The 19,286-nt window shown below is 39.6% G+C and overlaps 1 protein-coding gene across 2 annotated transcripts in view; it reads left to right on the top strand.

The window, feature by feature from the left end:
- Positions 1 to 19,286, top strand: part of LOC126368237 (serine/threonine-protein phosphatase 6 regulatory ankyrin repeat subunit A) — a 67,851-nt gene that overhangs the window by 21,474 nt on the left and 27,091 nt on the right. For both annotated transcript variants that reach the window (XM_050012143.1, XM_050012144.1), the window contains exons 2-3: positions 4,970 to 5,071; positions 17,491 to 17,592. In XM_050012143.1, coding sequence (XP_049868100.1) covers positions 4,970 to 5,071; positions 17,491 to 17,592 — 204 coding nt within the window. The remainder of the gene's footprint in view (positions 1 to 4,969; positions 5,072 to 17,490; positions 17,593 to 19,286) is intronic.

The raw sequence follows: 19,286 nt of genomic DNA, 5'->3' as shown, positions 1-19,286 counted from the left end.
CATACATAATATAACGCCTAATCCCCGTTGGGGTAGGCAGAGACCACTGAATTCCACCACGATCACGTGGCGATCCAAACATGGTTTCAAACTCATAAAATCGAACTCAACGGTTAAGAGCCCGAACCGGAATTTGAACTTGTTGTAGCCGTACTTCGAATAAAAACACATTTGCACTGGTTGTTTAATTATTCTATCAGAACCCGGGTTCACAACCATAAAATAAAGGATAATGTAAAAATTTAAATTTTGATTTTTTTGAAGACAGAAGAGGCAAGATAATTGGACACCTAATAAGACACGACGAATTAATTAAAACCATCATAGAAGGAAAGCTACAAGGAAAGAGAGGAAGGGGAAGACCAAGAAGAGCTTACATGGAACAGATTAAAGAAAAAGTTAACGTCGTATCTTATATAGGGAAGTCAAGGAATTGGCATTTCATAGACTGGAATGGAAAATGCTACACCGACAAGAGCGTGGCTCTTAAATTGATGATGATGATGTAAAAAATAAAATACAGTGAACACAAACTATGGCGAGCGGCAGTGAGCTGGCGGGCGGACAGTGCGCTTATTTGGCGCGCGATTAGCACTAATAAGTAGCGCTCTCATTTCACTCGCTATACCGTGACACTCAAAAGTCACTCTCGTGTACTGTATAATGCACTTCTTCTTCTTCTATCGTGTGGGTTATTATTGAGCCGCCAAAGGCCCCTGACCTAGCTCATGTAACGACTACTAACTTACATCAGTAAGTAGTAACCGGGACCAACGGCTTAACTTGCCTTCCGAAGCACGGATTATTTTACTTTCGGACAATCAGGTGATCAGCCTGAAATGTCCTAACCAAACTAGGGATCACAAAGTGATTTTTATGACATTTTCCCACGAATGAATGCACTAATAATTATTGTGTTGATGCACAATATAATGAATAAATACCTAAATCATGTATAATTAACTACAACAATTGTAAGATTAGAATCATAAAGATGAATCTCTCAACGTATCCTGTTTGCATTGTATCGTACGCGCAACCATGTAAACAGAACGATTTACTTTGAAAAGGTAAATGGTACAGAAGTTCTATTTATAGGTGTGTACCTATCCTTATGTTTTTTGCGTAACGTAGTCTGAAAAGACCCTCAATACGAATTATGTAACATTGAGTACTGCGTTTATAGATTTTTATTGAAGACGTCACTCGGACGGTATTTTCATCCTTTAATGAGGCAGTTTCCAAACAACGTTCCCTAAAAACAATATAGATGGCGTTGTACGGTCACGAGTACTAATAAGTAAACACTTTGAAACCATGTCCCATTATCTTTTTTGACAAATTAAACCGTAAGTCTCATTAAATGTCAAATGTGATAGTGCGACAGGGTTCTAAAGTGGGTACGTGATATTGCTCATGACTGTACAGATTTCACGTGATAATTACCTATTTTCTCATTGCTCGGGTATATAATTATATTTTTAAATAATATAATATAGCAGCCTCCGTGGTCTAGTGGTTAGAGCGTTAGGATCACGATCTGGAGGTCCGGGTTCGATTTCCGATGGGGACATTGTCGAAACCACTTTGTGAGACTGTCCTTTGTTTGGTAAGGACTTTTCAGGCTTGAATCACCTGATTGTCCGAAAAAGTAAGACGATTCCGTGCTTCGGAGGGCACGTTAAGCCGTTGGTCCCGGCTATTAGCCGTAAAAACACCTCCACCAACCCGCATTGGAGCAGCGTAGTGGAGTATGCTCCATACCCCCTCCGGTTGATTGAGGGGAGGCCTGTGCCCATTAGTGGGACGTATATAGGCTGTTTATGTTATGTTAATGTTTGATTTATTTATTTTCGAATTTTAATTGCGAATTATGTAGCAATAAGTTAGCACTCGGACAGTACTTCAATACAAATTCAAAACTTTTTGACGTTTCGTAAAAAGTATCTCAATTAACTAAGTTGTGAAAGCCCATTATCAAATTAATAAGGCATTAGAACCCTTGAACTATGGCGTACAATCAAAGTGCAATAAGTTTGCGCAGATCATTAGAATAAACTATTACAGTCATGCTGGCACTTTGCTTAATCACCTGAGGGTTGTGCCTGTGGAGTGGTGAGAGTCAGGAGCAACAGCGGATTATGGTACCTACCACTTGATAATTGAATTCGGCGACAACGAATCGAAAAAAGAACATTAAATATTCAAACACATCAACACACACACACACACATTAACATTCTATTTCGATGTCAATGAGGGACTTTACGTTTCCCAAAAAATATAGTATATAGCGCTGTGCTGTAGCGCTGTGTAGCGCTGTGCTGTAGCGCTGTGTCGCGCTGTGCTGTAGCGCTGTGTAGCGCTGTGCTGTAGCGCTGTGTAGCGCTGTGCTGTAGCGCTGTGTAGCGCTGTGCTGTAGCGCTGTGTAGCGCTGTGCTGTAGCGCTGTGTAGCGCTGTGCTGTAGCGCTGTGTAACGCTGTGTTGCCTTCGTTTAACCTTCTAATATCATGGATAACAGACATGCATCTATTATCTTCATTTTTGAGTTAAAATGACGACCCTTGTTATTACACCCAGGCACAATTACATCTTCCACCCATTATTATTCTGATCAAAATAAAGAAAAGCAATATAGTGAACAACATCATTCTATACATAATGTTATCCAAATATCAAGCAACAATTACTTTTAAATATACCTCTGCCGTTACATAGTATTTTTGAAAAATTTTCTACCCGAGTGATGGAAAAATAGGTAATTATCACGTTAAATCTGCACAACGCCATCTATATTGTTTTTGGTGAACGTAGCCTGGTAAGTCCTCCATTAAAGGCGTACGCCAAGAAAAACTCATGCAATAGAGTCAGGTTTATTTTGAATAATAAAGTATCAACCCTCAGTGGTGCAGTGTGGTGGAGTATGCCCCGTACCGCCTCCGCGGGACGTACATTTCCGTATTATCATAACACATAACATAAACTGCCTATACACGTCCCACTGCTGGGCACAGGCCTCCCCTCAATCAACCGGAGAGGGGGTGATTTATCCGTTTTTTTCCGTATTATCATATTTAATTTAAAAAAAACTATAGGTACAAGATATTTTTACTTGTTTTTTGATTTAGAAGTTTATAACTTGATCCGTTCCCCTAGACTTGACTAGTTATCAGCACGAACGAAACTAGAGTGAGCAAGGAAGGTGCGGCGGGCGTGACTGAAGGACTGTACATGCATTGCCATATATTACTTATGTAGTTAATGCATCTTGAAATGTGCTGTATTGCCTCACTAATCGTATGAAAATAATTAGGTACTAAGTAATCGAAGGACGTAATATACGATCCCGATGACGCGAGCACTCAAGCTATAAAAGCGGCCAATCAGCTCGCGACAATATACACTTCAAGATCCCGACACCGACCCCGCCGGCGTGGTCGACGATTTCCGTCATTCTGCGCTTATCGCTATCGACCTGCTAGGGTCGATTAATTCTTTCAAATATTTTCCTCTCAGACGACGCCCTGAGCCGAAGTTTGCCTAACTGGGCACCTACCCAATTTAGTACCGGGTAAGAGCCCTCAGAGCTCCCCATTTGTCCGGCCAAGTAGTTAATGCCATTTGCGGCAGAACAAAAATACCATATACTTAAATACAAAAACAAAGTAAACTGTCTCTCTCTCTCTCTCTCTCTCTCTCTCTCTGTGGAGTAATGAAAGTAAACTGTACTGCTATAAAATTAAAATCACAAAATTAAAACCAGAAGCCTACGAATAATATTATTTATTTGTAGCAAGAAGCCCATTATTCAATTTTAAAGAGTGAATTCCACCCTTTTTTTAATAACTGGCCAAATTTACCGTACGTGATTAAAACGAAAATTTAAATTGTTTTGTTTTTAGCAAATGGCTTCATTTATAGTATTTTATGCAACAGTTGTATAAGAAGGGTCAAAAAATGCGAGTGGCGTGAGTTGCGATGTGAGCCTTGGCGAACATCGCAATAAGAGACGCCACGAGCATTTTTTGACCTAGTTATACAACGTTGCATACAATACTTTTTCTACGACGACGTCATTTTTCCTTTTTATTTTATACTTTTTAGTGTTTTGAAACGAAACACAAAAATTTTTCAATTTATTTTCCAACGCGCGGGAAAATGGCGGCAAATGTATACTTTTTTTTTATAGTATATCTATGGCACCAAACAAAGTAAAGGTGCCAGTTTCCAGGTCAAAAAAAAAAAAAAACAACAACAATGCTTTTTTGGCGACATTATAGTACAGTTACACTTTGTAAACAATGCTTTTATAGGCCATAGAGTACACTTTTTCAAAGAGTTTAATTATGTATGTACTTATATTAGACTTTTTGGTTATTTAAATGCCAGATTAAAGTAGAGGAGTAGAAAAAATATTTTACACATTATTTCCAGTCAAGAAATAATAGGTAACAACCACAGAGTTTGTTTAAAGTAAAAATGAAAACTATTATGAATAAATAAATATTTATAAAAAATAACAAGTTTTTAATTTAATAAGATATAAATAAAACACCACACTCCCACACCGCACTGGGGCCGCGTGGTGGTTTAAGGCCCGATCTCCCTATCCATCCATAGAGAAGGTCCGTGCCCCAGCAGTGGGGACGTTAATGGGCTAGTGGGCCGATAATTGCCTAGTGAATGAAATTATAAAGAAAATGAAAAATACCCACAGATAATAATTCAGTGCTAATTTTACGAAATTAATGAAGCTGGTTGACGAATTTATTTTACGATGATAAATATGTTTTTAAATTTATAGAATTTTAAGAATTTAAAAAATGGGCTGGGCGACTCAATAGTATCTCTGACATTAGGTTTGATGCTGTCGGTCATTGGTCTCAATTCACACAAGAGTATGTTCGTTGATGACGTCACAACTTTATTGTATTCAAATGTTCAATGTTTCTTTTTATTGTATTTCAGTCGACGGGCATGACACCGCTAATGTATGCAGTGAAGGACAACCGCACCTCGTTCGTCGAGCGGCTCATCGAACTCGGCTCCGATGTCGGCGCTAGGAATAATGTAAGTTGGATTGTTAATGGCCCCGATTCCTGCAGACACCTCTTTATTTTATTTTAAGTTATACCCATCATTTTCTTATCCACCGAAAAGGAAAGCGACGGATGACAATTGTTAGTGTTAACTTTAAAATGAATGAATGAATAACTCAGGCGAATAAAATAGGCATCGCGTTGATATGCCGTTTGATGTGTGCTGTCAACTTAATTCTGTCGAGTTATTGGCCAATTTTCATTTAAATTTTTGCCTAAAATTGACGTGTGTCCTATAAATTGTATGCCTGACAACTACTTGTCTCTTTCCTTTTCAGCTAATAAGAAAATAGCAGGTATAAATTACAATACAATTATAAATGGTGTGTACTGGAATCAACACCTACTTAGTGATTAAGTACTTTAACAAAAAGTTAAGTAAAGAATTGGCCTTTGATAGTCAAGAAGAGCGTGGCTCTTAAATTATTGTTAAGTATATTGACATTCATTAAATTGTAGACAAATATACTTTCCCAATTGCTGGATTAGTCCTCGTCCTATTATAGGGTAACACAACATACTAATATAGGTCATCACCGCGCTCTTATCGGTGTAGCATTCTTCTCCATGCTACATTTTAGGGAAAAATAGCAGTGGCTTCACTCTTGCCTTCTGCCCCGCAGTACTGTGTCTGACGCAAGTGGGATAGCGCCCAGAGAAGTCTATTTCAAAGCCGTACTAGGATTCTTGTCCTCTGCCTCGGAATAGTACTAACAGTTAACGCTACCCTCTCAGCTTCCAGGTTATAGTCCCTGTGACTTGCCCCTTCCATCCTGCGCCCATCTCCGATGATGATGTATAGAATGATGTTGTTACTTAATTACTTCTCTTAATTTCGATCAGAATAATAATGGGTGGAAGTTGTGATTGTACCTTAGTGTAATAAAAAGGGTCATCATTTTTATACCCAAAAAACAAAGATAAAAGATTTAAAAAAATTAGAAGAAAAAATGAAATAAAAAAATAATTAATTAATTAGTAATAGAAAAAATATTATTATTATATAATAAAATAAATTATATTTTTAATTATAAAAATAAATAATAACGTAACGTAACGTAACGTTTTCGGGTTAATTTTGAAATTAGAAGTTTAAACGAAGAAAAAACTTAACAACGCCATCTGCCGTGTTTTTGGGGAAACGCCGATTGGACAGTCCCTCATTCCTGTCAACGTCTTACTTAACTGTACGGAAATTCCTCATTTACCAACCCCTTATTATCAACAAAACAAAATGGCCGCATGTATACTTTGTCTCCCCAATTATAATTATACACATGTATCGAATGTTGACCAAGTTTTATATTGCCTCTAATAACGACCGTAAGAGCTCGTAAGTGGAACGAACGAGTAATTTCCCTTCGGCGTGCCAACTTGCAAGGGTTGTTTTACACTGAGAGCGAACTTGTTAGCATTCTGTACAAAAAATATAAAAAAGTAATAATAAAGGTGATTGGAATCTCCTTTTAAGCGTAGTGCCTGTGACAGGAGACTCCGGTCTTCCATAAAAGTAAATTATACACATATAACAAACAAAAGAACTTAAAAAACATTTTCTTAAGTAAGACAAGTATATTCGTGCTTCGGAATGCACGTTAAGCCGTTGGTCCCGGTTACTACTTACTGATGTAAGTTAGTAGTCGTTACATGAGCCATGTCAGGGGCCTTTGGCGGCTCAATAGTAATCCTGACAACAGGGTTGATGGGGTTAGTAATCCACCTAACAACCCACACGATAGAAGAAGAATATAAGTAGTGGTTCGCCATGGCTAGCGGGGTACTATGCTCTGTTCGGCACCCCGATACTATCCTTTGGCGGCAGCATACTCTCGCTACCAAACTGCTTAACTTGTATTTGGCTGGTTTTCCAGTCGCGGGTTGGAAGGTTAGACAGCCAGTCGCTTATGTAAAAACCGGACCTGTCAAATCTTCAGGTTAGGTAATTGGACCTTGTGAAAAACGGGATAATGCTAGGGAGATATGCTAGGGATAAATTAAATAAAAAGAAGAAAGTGATTTTATCACCTTTTTTAGATCTGGGTTTATGTTGTAATCAGAATTTCATAATTTATCTTTGCCCTAGGAAACTACCCAATTCTCTAGCTTTACAATACCCGCTCAGGGACGGTACTGAAAAGTATCGGCCCGTAACGGAAGGTAAAGGACGTAATATACGATCCCGACGACCCGATTACTCTAGCCATAGAGGCAGCCAATCAGCTCTCGACACCAAACACTTCAGAACCCCGATACTGACCCCGCAGGCGTGATCGACGATTTCCCTCCCATTAGGGTCGATTAATTCTTTCAAATATTATTTCTCTCAGACGACGCCCTGAGCCGAGGTTCGCGCCCAACTGGGCACCCTCAGGCCTGTTGTCTTAAATTTTGTAGCGGGTGAGAGCCATCAGCGCTCCCCATTTGTCCGGTCAAGTAGTTGATGCCATCTGCGGCAAGTCTACAATAAGTCACGTCAAAACAAAAGTACTAAGTAAGCTGTACTGTTATAAAATCAAAATGAAAATCACAAAATTAAAACCAGAAGCCCATTATTCAATTTTAAAGAGTGAATTCCACCCTTTGTAAATAACTGGCCAAAATTACCGTACGTGATTAAAACGAAAATTTAAATTCTTTTATTTTAGCAAATGGCTTCATTTAAATATTTTTTCTACTCCTCTACTTTAATCTGGCATTTAAATAACCAAAAAGTCTAATATAAGTACATATACTGGGTGTTAGTGACATCGTAACGAATACTGAGAGGGATGATTCAGACCATGATTCTGAGTTAATATCTAGTGGAATTTTCCGTCGCAAAATTCATGAAATTTTGAGTTTTGTTTTTAATTATTTTCAATTCCATATTGTGCTTTTAGCTGCATAGAACCCAAATTTCAATAAAAAAACAATAATGACAAATTATCGAAAATTTTCGATGTAATGGAGACAACAGCTGCTCGAACGGGTCAACGGCCACACGCACCGCGCCGCGCGACCCGCTCCGCACGCCCCGCTCCGCGCGCCCCGCGCCGCACGCCGGCGGCGGCGGCGCGGCGGCGGCGCGGCCTACAAAGTAGGCACTACGAACCGATCCTATTTCTTTCTCTTTCTATCGTAAATTATAAATTTATTTTATTCTTATTCTTAAATGGACGGATAATCAACAGGCATAAAATTTATGGAATACACGTCAATTTTAAGCAGAAATCTAAAACAACCGAAAGAATTAAGTTACCAGCGAGATACCTTTTTGATTCGACCGGGTTATTCATTCATTTACTCATAGGAATCAGGGCCATTATCTACCTAAAACAGTTGAAACAGTAAATAATTGTATTCTTTGTTGTCATTAGAATAACTAACAACCAACTAACACAACCACCACAGATTAGGTAATTAGTTACCTACTATGTCAACCATCCACCAACTTAGTATGTAAGTACCTACGCAAAACCTCGCTACACAAAAATCGAGCGAGATCGCGTCTAGAATTGGGCGGACACTCCGCCAGAGTGTTGCCTATCGATATTCTATCGATACCTAGTTAAAAAAAAAACAATAGTAGGTACCTATCGATAGATCTTTTAGATCAATACCCATTATTGTTACAAAGCAAGACCTATCGGTACTATCGCTAGTATCGATCTAAATGTACTATCACTACTTTCGATAGTTTAGACAATTTTCAAGTTCAACAATTGATAATCTACCTATCGATAGTTCGGCAACTCCGCCGCGTAGGCAATGTCGGCATGTTCAAAGAAAAAAATTGTCCGAGAGGAGTGATCTTATTTTTCTTGTTACATGTTGGTACCGTACCGAGGTACTAAGTACTAAGTTATTCGTGGTTTTAAATCTCATTGTTAAATCATCAGTAAAGAACTAATTAAACCTATCCTGTTCTGTGTACAATATTCATGTAATGGCTACGTGCTTACATAAGTACCTAGTAGACGGGAGCAACGACTTAACGTACCTTCCGAAGCACGGATCATTTTACTTTCGGACAATCAGGTGATCAGCCTGTAACGTCCCAACCAAAGGCCTTATAAACAGATTTTTGTGATATGTCCCCACCGGAATACGAACCCGGACCCTCCGCATCCCATCGCTCAACCACTGGACCACATAGGCCAAGAAGGTTCTAAGACATAATTAAAGGATCCTGGGACGCAAGACCTCCGAGTTAGGGCTTGTTTGATCTGTCTTGATGGATACTCGGACGTGAATAGCCTCACGGATCAAGGGCAACGCGCGCCAATAAAGTAGGCATTACGAACAGATACTAGGTATTTCTTTGAGTTGATAGGTATCAAGTGAAGTTTCCTGTCGCCAAATTCATAAAAAAAATAGATTTTTTTCAGTCCCATATTGTGTTTTAAGCTGCATAGAACGCACATTTAAAATAAACAAATAAAAATTACTAATTATTAAATTTTATCAATGTCATCAATAATAATAATAACGTATCTACAACTTCAGCTATGCGCAGGTGAATAGCCGGCGCACGGGTCAAGGGCAACGCTCGCCAATAAAGTAGGCATACGAACAGATACTATTTCTTTCTCTGTCACTTGCATTGCACCATAAACATACTTCTCTCTCTCTAGTCGTCGGCTCGACTCGGCCGCGGCCGGTGCGTCGTCGGCGCCCTTAGTCGGCGCCTTTGATGCTTTGCGCTAACGCCGCCGCCGCGCGCTTCCGCTCAGTCGAATACTAAGCTTGACCCGAATCGCGTGATGTTTTTCGAGGATATTTTTTTCGTGTTTGTGAGTGTTTGTTTCATTCTGTAAATGAGTAGTGTCGACTATGATGATAGATCATAGACCATTTACTGCGCAAAAGTATGGAAGATTGTTGATGTTTATTAAAGAGCAAGGTGTTGTGTTTGTGAGTGCGTGTGATACCTACCTACCGCGGAGGAAACGCGATGTTGCATACCTACGTGACGTGACATGTTCTAGGGTACCTACCTAGGTACTTCATCCGAAGGAATAACAATTAAGGTAAGGCAAGAGTAGGGTTTTTATTGTTAATAAGTTAGGAACGTTTTAATAACTGGTAGGTAGGTACCGTGCGTGAAAAATCGTGGCAGTAGGTGTTCTACTTCAACAAACAACATTTTTAAACGTTGAACCACTACTAAGCATCTAAATACAAGAGAATGAAAACTCCTACCTAGATATCAACATCGTATCTCGCACGCGTAACGTAGCCGCGCGTAAGTTTAGCGTCTGTGTGGCGCGTTGTTCGACTTACATTGCGGCACAGTAAAAATTGAAAATCTTAATTAAACATTTGCGACAAGAAAAACACCCACCATCGTTTTTAGTACAATAAAATAGGCGTTCCATTTTTTTTTTCGTTACGATGTCACTAACACCCTGTATAATTAAACTCTTTGAAAAAGTGTACGCTCTATGGCCTATAAAAGCATTGTTTACAAAGTGTAACTGTACTATAATGTCGCCAAAAAAGCATTGTTGTTGTTTTTTTTTTTTTGACCTGGAAACTGGCACCTTTACTTTGTTTGGTGCCATAGATATACTATAAAAAAAAGTATACATTTGCCGCCATTTTCCCGCGCGTTGGAAAATAAATTGGAAAATTTTTGTGTTTCGTTTCAAAACACTAAAAAGTATAAAATAAAAAGGAAAAATGACGTCGTCGTAGAAAAAGTATTGTATGCAACGTTGTATAACTAGGTCAAAAAATGCTCGTGGCGTCTCTTATTGCGATGTTCGCCAAGGCTCACATCGCAACTCACGCCACTCGCATTTTTTGACCCTTCTTATACAACTGTTGCATAAAATACTATTACACATTATTTCCAGTCAAGATATAATAGGTAACCACAAAGTTTGGTTAAAGTAAAAATGAAAACTATGATATATAAAAAATAAAAAGTTTATGATTTAATGGGATATACGTTAATAATAAATTAGGAGCTCGATGGCGCAGCGGTAAACGCGCTCGGTCTGCGATTGTTGAAGTTAAGCAACTTTCGCAAAGGCCGGTCATAGGATGGGTGACCACAAAAAAAAAAGTTTTCATCTCGAGCTCCTCCGTGCTTCGGAAGGCACGTTAAGCCGTTGGTCCCGGCTGCATTAGCAGTCGTTGATAACCATCAATCCGCACTGGGCCCGCGTGATGGTTTAAGGCCCGATCTCCCTATCCATCCATAGGGAAGGCCCGTGCCCCAGCAGTGGGGACGTTAATGGGCTGATGATGATGACGTTAATAATACATAATAATTATAATATACCTAGCGTCGCGATCGTTCTGAGCTAGCACTATAGCAGCGGCCTTTAAAGCTGGTTACATGCCTACGGTCACAGATGGCGCGATAGGCAACGATTTATGCCCACAACTTACAACAACCACCCACCCCGCGATACACTGCATTACATCTCAGACAAAAACTTTGTTATATAAGTAACCAAACTTGTTAGGCACCTATTCGGAAAGCGCCTTTTTCCTTTTTTGAAATATAACATAAATAAACATAATCTGCCTATATACGTTCACTGCTGGGCACAGGCCTCCCCTCAATCAACCGGAGGGGGTATGGAGCATACTCCACCACGCTGCTCCACTGCGGGTTGGTCGAGGTATTTTACGGCTAATAGCCGGGACCAAGGGCTTAACGTGCCCTCCGAAGCACGGAATCATCTTACTTTTTCGGACAATTAGGTGATTCAAGTCTGAAAAGACCTTACCAAACAAAGGACAGTCTCACAAAAAAAAAACGCTCTAACCACTAGACCACGGAGGCTGTTTTTGAAATATAGGCAGTTTTTTTTTTTGTTTTGCCGTAAATATGTTAACTATTTGGCAGGAAATTTAATGGGAGCAGAAAATTACTGTCATACACACACAATAAGCGGGAGGACAAGGTGTATAAAAATCGAATTATTGCGTTGACAGCGACTCCCCGAACGGCGATTCCCGCTACGTCTACTCGCGCGATTTGTTTTGTATAGTACAGTCATGGTAAAAACTGTTTGGAAATCAGCTTTTGATCAATTCTTACTATCCTTGCTTTATCTCCGGTACTCCTGTATCCATATTGGGATCTCGTTTCGAAGGTGGCTTATTCATTGTCTACGCCATTTAAGACCATGGATGTACTAGTTATGAGCTACACATTCCGGTCAAGAAATAGAGAAACCATGTTATAAGTTACCAATTACAATCGCAATTGCAAAAAAAAAAACATTTCGTAATTTTTTAAGTTTATTATAAGCGGACACTGATATTTAATGATAGTGGTAAGTAAATGTTGTTTTTTTTTATATTTGCATAAAATTTATTTTTCTTATTTTTCACTGGACGGTGCTCGTTGATGTCTAATGAACTGTCATCCATTGTCACACTAACCAATATTATAAAATGTGATAGTGACTTTTTTTATTTACTTATTACACCTTAACTACTGGACCAATAATCATGAAATTTTGCATACACGTTGCCAAGGGTACATAAAAGGATATAAAATAGTTTCCAAAGGGGCATACTCTCCATTAGCGTTCTTGCGATGTTTTATAATTTCACGCGAACACATCACCTCCCTAGAATTATCCCGTTTTTCACAGAATCCGCTTATCTAACCTGAAGATTTGACAGGTCCGGTTTTTTACAGAAGCAACTGTCTGTCTGACCTTGCAACCCGCGAAGGGAAACCGGGCCTAATACAGGTTAGGTCACATACCTCCGAAAATACATTTCTCGGGAATGTGGGTTTCCTCGCGATGTTTTCCTTCACCGCTGAGCACGTGATATGATCCAAACATGAAATCGAAAACAAATTCGACAATCATTGGTTTAGGCCTGTGCTAGATTCGAAACTTCGTAACTTTTTTCGTAACTTCGGAACACAAAGAGACTCGAACAATCCTATCATACGCATGTGTCGGTTTTACAATAATGTCGCCTCCATGGATAAAAATTTGGATATTTTTAATAATTTTGGAACATTTAGAACACAAATTATCAAAAGTCTAAAATCAGTCAAAAACTGAATCGTTTTGTTTTTTGAATTGTTATCTTATTTTTTTTTCTTTACCTCTTTTTAGTTGCTATATGATTTTTGCATGCTGTCAACGCACCCTTATTGGGATGTTGACTGACCATTTTTGTTTGTAACTGTATATTTTATCATGTATTGTCAATGTCCTGTTGTGTGTTGCAATAAATAAATAAATAAATAAACTACGACCTCAAAGCGAGAGGCAATCGTTCTACCAACTGGGCTACCACTGCTCACATCACAGTTATTTCACGCGAACACGTTATAGTAAAATAGTAATTTATGTAGTAAATACATAAATTGTGCCTTCTGTTTTTGTTTTTAACCCATGAAAACACCCATATAATTATTCACAGTTTTAGATGGCGTCACCCTTACCAAGATTCGCACCCTAAACACGATGACTAACTAAACTTGAAAACCCCATAGTAACCTTGATAAACATCTCTTGATCAATGACGAAACAGTTCGCAAAAGTTGAAGGTCATCGACCACAAAATGCACCATAGAAAATCTACTGATTCATGGACCCTGACATTAAATAAAGGAATAAAATGAGTGAGTGAGTGAGTGACCAATCTTTCGCACGCAACATTAGAATTACGGCTCACCACAAAGTTGTACAACAATGTACTACCCAACGGAAACAATTATGCTACGATATGGTTTTCCATCTCATTCACAAAGTTTTCTTTCTGTAAACAAATAAAACGAAAGATTTTAGATAATACATATTGATTCATACCCGTGGTCTCTCATGGAGTGGGCAGAGTTACTGCAGCCCCGATACCAACCCCGCCGGCGCGGCGTGGTCGATGATTTCCCTCATTCAGCGCTTATCGCTATCGACCCACTAGGGTCGATTAATTCTTTCAAATATTCTTCCTCTCAGACGACGCCCTGAGCCGAGGTTCGCGCCCAACTGTTGTCTTAAACGTTGGACCGGGTGAGATTCTTCAGCGCTCCCCATTTGTCCGGCCAAGTAGTTAATGCCATCTGCGGCAAATGTACAATAAGACCCGTCAACAAAAAAAAAGAGGAGTGGGTACGGGTATAGGTACGATGCTATCTTATGTTGTTTTTTTTCCCGTTAGGACAGATAGACTAAAGCTGTTACAGAATGGTGGCCAAGGGATGGTATGCGATATCGAGGTAGACCACCAGCCCGATGGTCGGATGACATTGTGAGGTATGCCGGAAAGTAAGGGATGAGACTTGCTCAGGACCGGAAAGGTGGGCGTGAAAGAAAAGGCCTATACCCATCAGTGGGTGGATACAGGCTGAGTAGATAGGACAGATAGAGACTGCGGAATTTGACTTACTATGTGTCAGAACACACCACTTTCGCTTCTTCTACTCTTATCGAAGTTACTTCATGCATGCATTTACGGCCAATAGCCGGGCCCAATGACTTAACGTGATTAATTTCAATCCCACATATATACATAAACTCACACCTATTTCCCGCCGGGGTAAACAGATTTTGTAATTTATCTTTGACTCTATTCAGCCTCCACGGCACAGCAACCGCGCCGAGCGCTTCGCGACTTATATCGAGAGCTTCGACCAATAGACGCAGCGAATGTTATCTACGCAGATAAACGACGTGCGGCTATTGGTCGAAGCCCTCGATATAATTCGCGCCGCGCACGGTGCTGGAGCGACAGATTCTGCCTTACACTCTCCATTCCGAGAAGATATGGAAATAATTCAGATGCATGTTTGGAAATAGGCCGATCCTATGGCAAGCCACTGAGCTAGGTCCTCGGTTTTTCTGCTCCAGCCGCTTACTGTATACAGAGTGTTAGTGACATTGTAACGAAAACGTTGAGGGATGATTCAGACCATGATTCTGAGTTGGTATCAAGTGGAATTTTCCATAGCAAAAGTATAGAACTGCAACCGCCTGCAAAACTGCCTGTATGTATACAGATAGCCATATTATTATATATACGTATATGGATGTTAGTGACATCGTAACAAATACTGAGAGGGGTGATTCAGCTTATTATTCACGACGTAAAATTCCCGTAACCTTCTTCTCTTCTTCTATCGTGTGGGTTGTGAGGTGGATTACCAAACCCATCAACCCGGGTGTCAGGGTTTTTATTGAGCAGCCATAGGCCCCTGATATGATTCATATAACGACTACGTACTTACATCAGTAAGTAGTAACCGGGACCAATGGCTACTTCATCTTAACTCAAAATCATGGTCTAAATCATCCCCCATAGTACGCGTTACACTAACACTTTGCATACAACGTGTATGTACACAAGCATTTGTTTTCCTACGTTTACAGCACAATGCCTGAGCCTAAGCTATATCAAGACAACGCAATTTAGTTCCCATCAGTTAGGTAAACTGCTAGTTAAATGCGTAGTCAACACTCGTGCTCACACAAGCACTGAGGAAATAATTCTCAGCCTGAAGGGTAACTGCAGCGAGTTACTGCAAGTGCTATCTATAACCCGGGTGGCATCGGGTCAAACCGCCATAGTGGCATGCGCTGGTTTAAAGTACACTTTTACGAGTATACTTACTCGTTAGAACTGACGAAAGACACTTTATATCGTACATTTTCATACCTACTTATATTTATTTTGTCGATCGTCTCATCCGTCTAAAACAACTTTTTTTTGACGTGACTTATTATAGATTTGCCACAGATGGCATTAACTACTTGGCCGGATCCTAAAACAATTGCACTGCACTACCAGCATCCTGAAGACATTAGCTGATCGATACACATCGCCGCTTTGGAGATGTTTTGTGCGTAGGGTGATCATCACGGGAACTTACCCGTTCTCGTCATGGTCATGAATGCGAGCAAAATATAATTACATTACTAACAATAGTTTCATAAGTCACTTTTTACTAACATAATATGGATGTAATTTTGTTGGGTAAATGTGGGTTGCCGTAAGGAGATAGACGCCGCAATAATCAGATAGCGCCATGTATGAACGATGGACGTACAGGACCTGCTTACCTAACATGAAGATTTTGACAGGTCCGGTTTTTTACAGAGGCGACTGCCTCTGTGACCTTCCAAAGCACGAAGGGAAATCCCGTCCAATACCCTAAAACCTGGTAAAAGGTAAAATTACTTACACATCTTCACTTACCAGGTGAGGTTTGTGGTCAAAACTATTTTTCCATAAACATATATCACGCCTATATCCCCGAAAGAGTGCGCAGTGGCACCCCGCCAGCCAACCACCAACCAACCTATTTTTAATTAAAAAGAAATCAGCAAGGTGTTTGAATATACGCGTCCAAGGTATAGGAAGTCAAGAGCGAACACGCGATGTTCGTCTACATACGCTGTATGTTCAATCTATAGCGAAGGCTACTGTTCTTATAGCTACTGAGTTTATTTTGCTAAGAATAGGACGGTTAGTATAGTCATACCCTGGACACTCCATACAAAAATCTCGTCCCTTACCTGAGATACCATCTGCGTGCGTAGATCGAACAGAGAGAGAGTATGAAGTACTTTGCGTTTTACGGCCATTTAAGATTTACCCTTTCACGGGCAATAACCATGGGTCATTGATGGTTCATAATACATAGTATGACACCTTGGAATCTGAACGTCATTAGACGTTCTGCCCCTGAAAGTGTTAAAGGAGTATAGCAAGACTCATCATCGGTCATCCAGAGGAAGAAGTACATATATACACACAAACTCACGTTCGTAATCCCTAATGGAGTGGGCAGAGTCACAAATAAACTAAGATAACTTATAGACAACTTGTAGCCCTACAATGGAAGAACATAAGCTCACAGAGTTACATACATCGCAATATGAACTAAGAACCTCACCTCACCGAGCTTTCAGAAGAAGAAATGATTTGGTACAATATTAATTTTTACGTTTCTTCCCATGTCCAGTAAATATTTTGATGTTAATGTTAAACAAATGGATTCATTGTCGTCGCCGGAAGAGTTACTCATACTTTCGGTGGCGTAGATCTAGTCAAACTTGACAGAGGGCAGCAGTAACTGTCAGTACTATTCAGAGGCGGAGGTCCTAGTACGGCTTTGAAAATAGAGTACAGTCACGAGCATTAATATGTATACACTTTGGTACCATGTCACATTAACTTTTTTGACAAATTGAACTGTAGTCTCACTAAACGTCAAATATGTTAGTGCGACAGAGTCCTAAAGTGGGTACATTATATTGCTCATGACTGTACTCTAAGCGCCATCCCGCTCGCGTCAGACAGAATACTGCGGGGCGGAATGCAAGAGGGAAACCACTGCCCTATGTAAACGGCACAAAATTTAAATGTAATTAAGTTCCTAGAGAAAAACAATAATGTATTATTAATTGTAATATTTTGTTACAGGACAACTACAATGTGCTGCATATATCGGCTATGTACTCGAGGGAAGACATCGTCAAACTACTACTGTCCAAAAGAGGAGTTGATCCTTTCGCCACTGGAGGGGTAAGGATGGTTCTTCTATTACGTAATACCTAGGACAACTACTGATTCAATAGAAAAAAAATCTCCCAAATAAAATGAGCTCTCCTCAACTAGCTAATAAACTAATAAAAATTAAACAGTAACAAACAAACTAATCTCCTAAACTGGCTTAGTTAGCAAGACCAAAAATGGTTATTTTAAAATGGTTATTTTTTGTTGTTTACAGTTTTTACCATATGTTTTTTTAGACTATGTTGTACTTAATCATTTTAGTATAGCAACACCTTTAGGCGATTTTCACACGACGCTACGCCGCGCTCCGACGCAATTGACATTACCCGTTAATGTCTAACACGCGAACACCGCCTATACGCGCGGATGAGCGGTGCTCGTGCCGTTCGGACTAGCGCCATAAGTACTTACTACAAGCAACATCAAGCGTAGCTATCGCTTTCGCTCACTCCTTTGCGTGAGCATAATGTCGTCTCTGTCGATTAAAGCGACTAGAAGGCGGTGAAATAGGGCCGCGCGCGATTCCAAATTGCCGCAGAACGAAAAGAATGCAGAGCTACCCATCGCTAGAGTTGATGCTTGCCATAGGACGGACCGCCTTTTTTGGGCAGAAGGTCCTCGGGACTAAACGGTATCATATTAACCGGTATATAAAACGCACGGATCACCGTGGGCTACGGCATAAAAAAATTAAGTACTTACTGATTTTTTATATAAGAGAATTACTTATAATAATATTACTGCTATTTGTTTTATAACGATTTGATGTTTGTGCTCTTAGGTTATAAAATTTAATAAATGAAAAGAGTTGAATTATTGTTTATAAACCGGTAATCCGCGCGGACAAGCGAGCAACCGCGTCGCTGCGCGGTTCACCGCTACAAAATCCGGTTCACCGTATCTGCCTGTCTGTCTGCCTGTGTATACGGTATACATATAGCGTCGTGTGAGAATCGCCAAAAAGGATGTTATTGAAATCCTAAACTTGTTCTTTTTTTCATTCGAGATTTCACACATTGATTTTTTAGACAATGTTGTATTTCATCATAATAAACATCTTTATAGGACGTTTCCGTTATTAAAATACCCAGTAATGTTATAGTGGGACTACGCGGGCGTTGTTTATCAAATATATACGTAATATTCTGTCTCTGAGCGTGTAAACAGCTATTTGGAAATATTCTTGCAAATAATTTAATTTTGGAATGAAGCCTCTCTCCAAACTTTAAAGTACAATGCATCGGAGCCGATCCGATTCCGTAAGTACACGGTGTCTCCTTTTTTCATTTTGTGTGGCATATTAATTACTACCCTAGAATAGATATGGTAGATTTTTCTTCATAACTTCTATAATTTCAAAACATGTTAACCAAGCTCCAAAATTTTCAAAAACAATCTACCTTTTTACCGACTTCAAAAAAGGAGGACGTTCTCAATTCGACCGTATATTTTTTATGTTTGTTCGGGGATAACTTCGTCGTGTATGAACCGATTTTGATAATTCTTTTTTGTTCGAAAGGAGATATTCCCAAAGTGGTCCCATGTCAAGGAAGTCAGGGTCTGAAAAGAAAAAAATCTACCTTTTTCTGACATAGTAATCAATATTCTAAAAAAAACGTATTAGTGTTGCCGCACGTCGTATCAGGATTAGAATGAAAACATGACAGAAGTCTACCATTCGGCCAAGTACGAAAAAGACATTA

Source organism: Pectinophora gossypiella, chromosome 7 (genome assembly GCF_024362695.1).
Source record: "Pectinophora gossypiella chromosome 7, ilPecGoss1.1, whole genome shotgun sequence".
NCBI classification, from domain to species: Eukaryota; Metazoa; Arthropoda; class Insecta; order Lepidoptera; family Gelechiidae; genus Pectinophora; species Pectinophora gossypiella.
The sequence above is the reverse complement of the archived record's forward strand: the minus strand, read 5'-3'. Positions and strand labels throughout refer to the sequence as shown.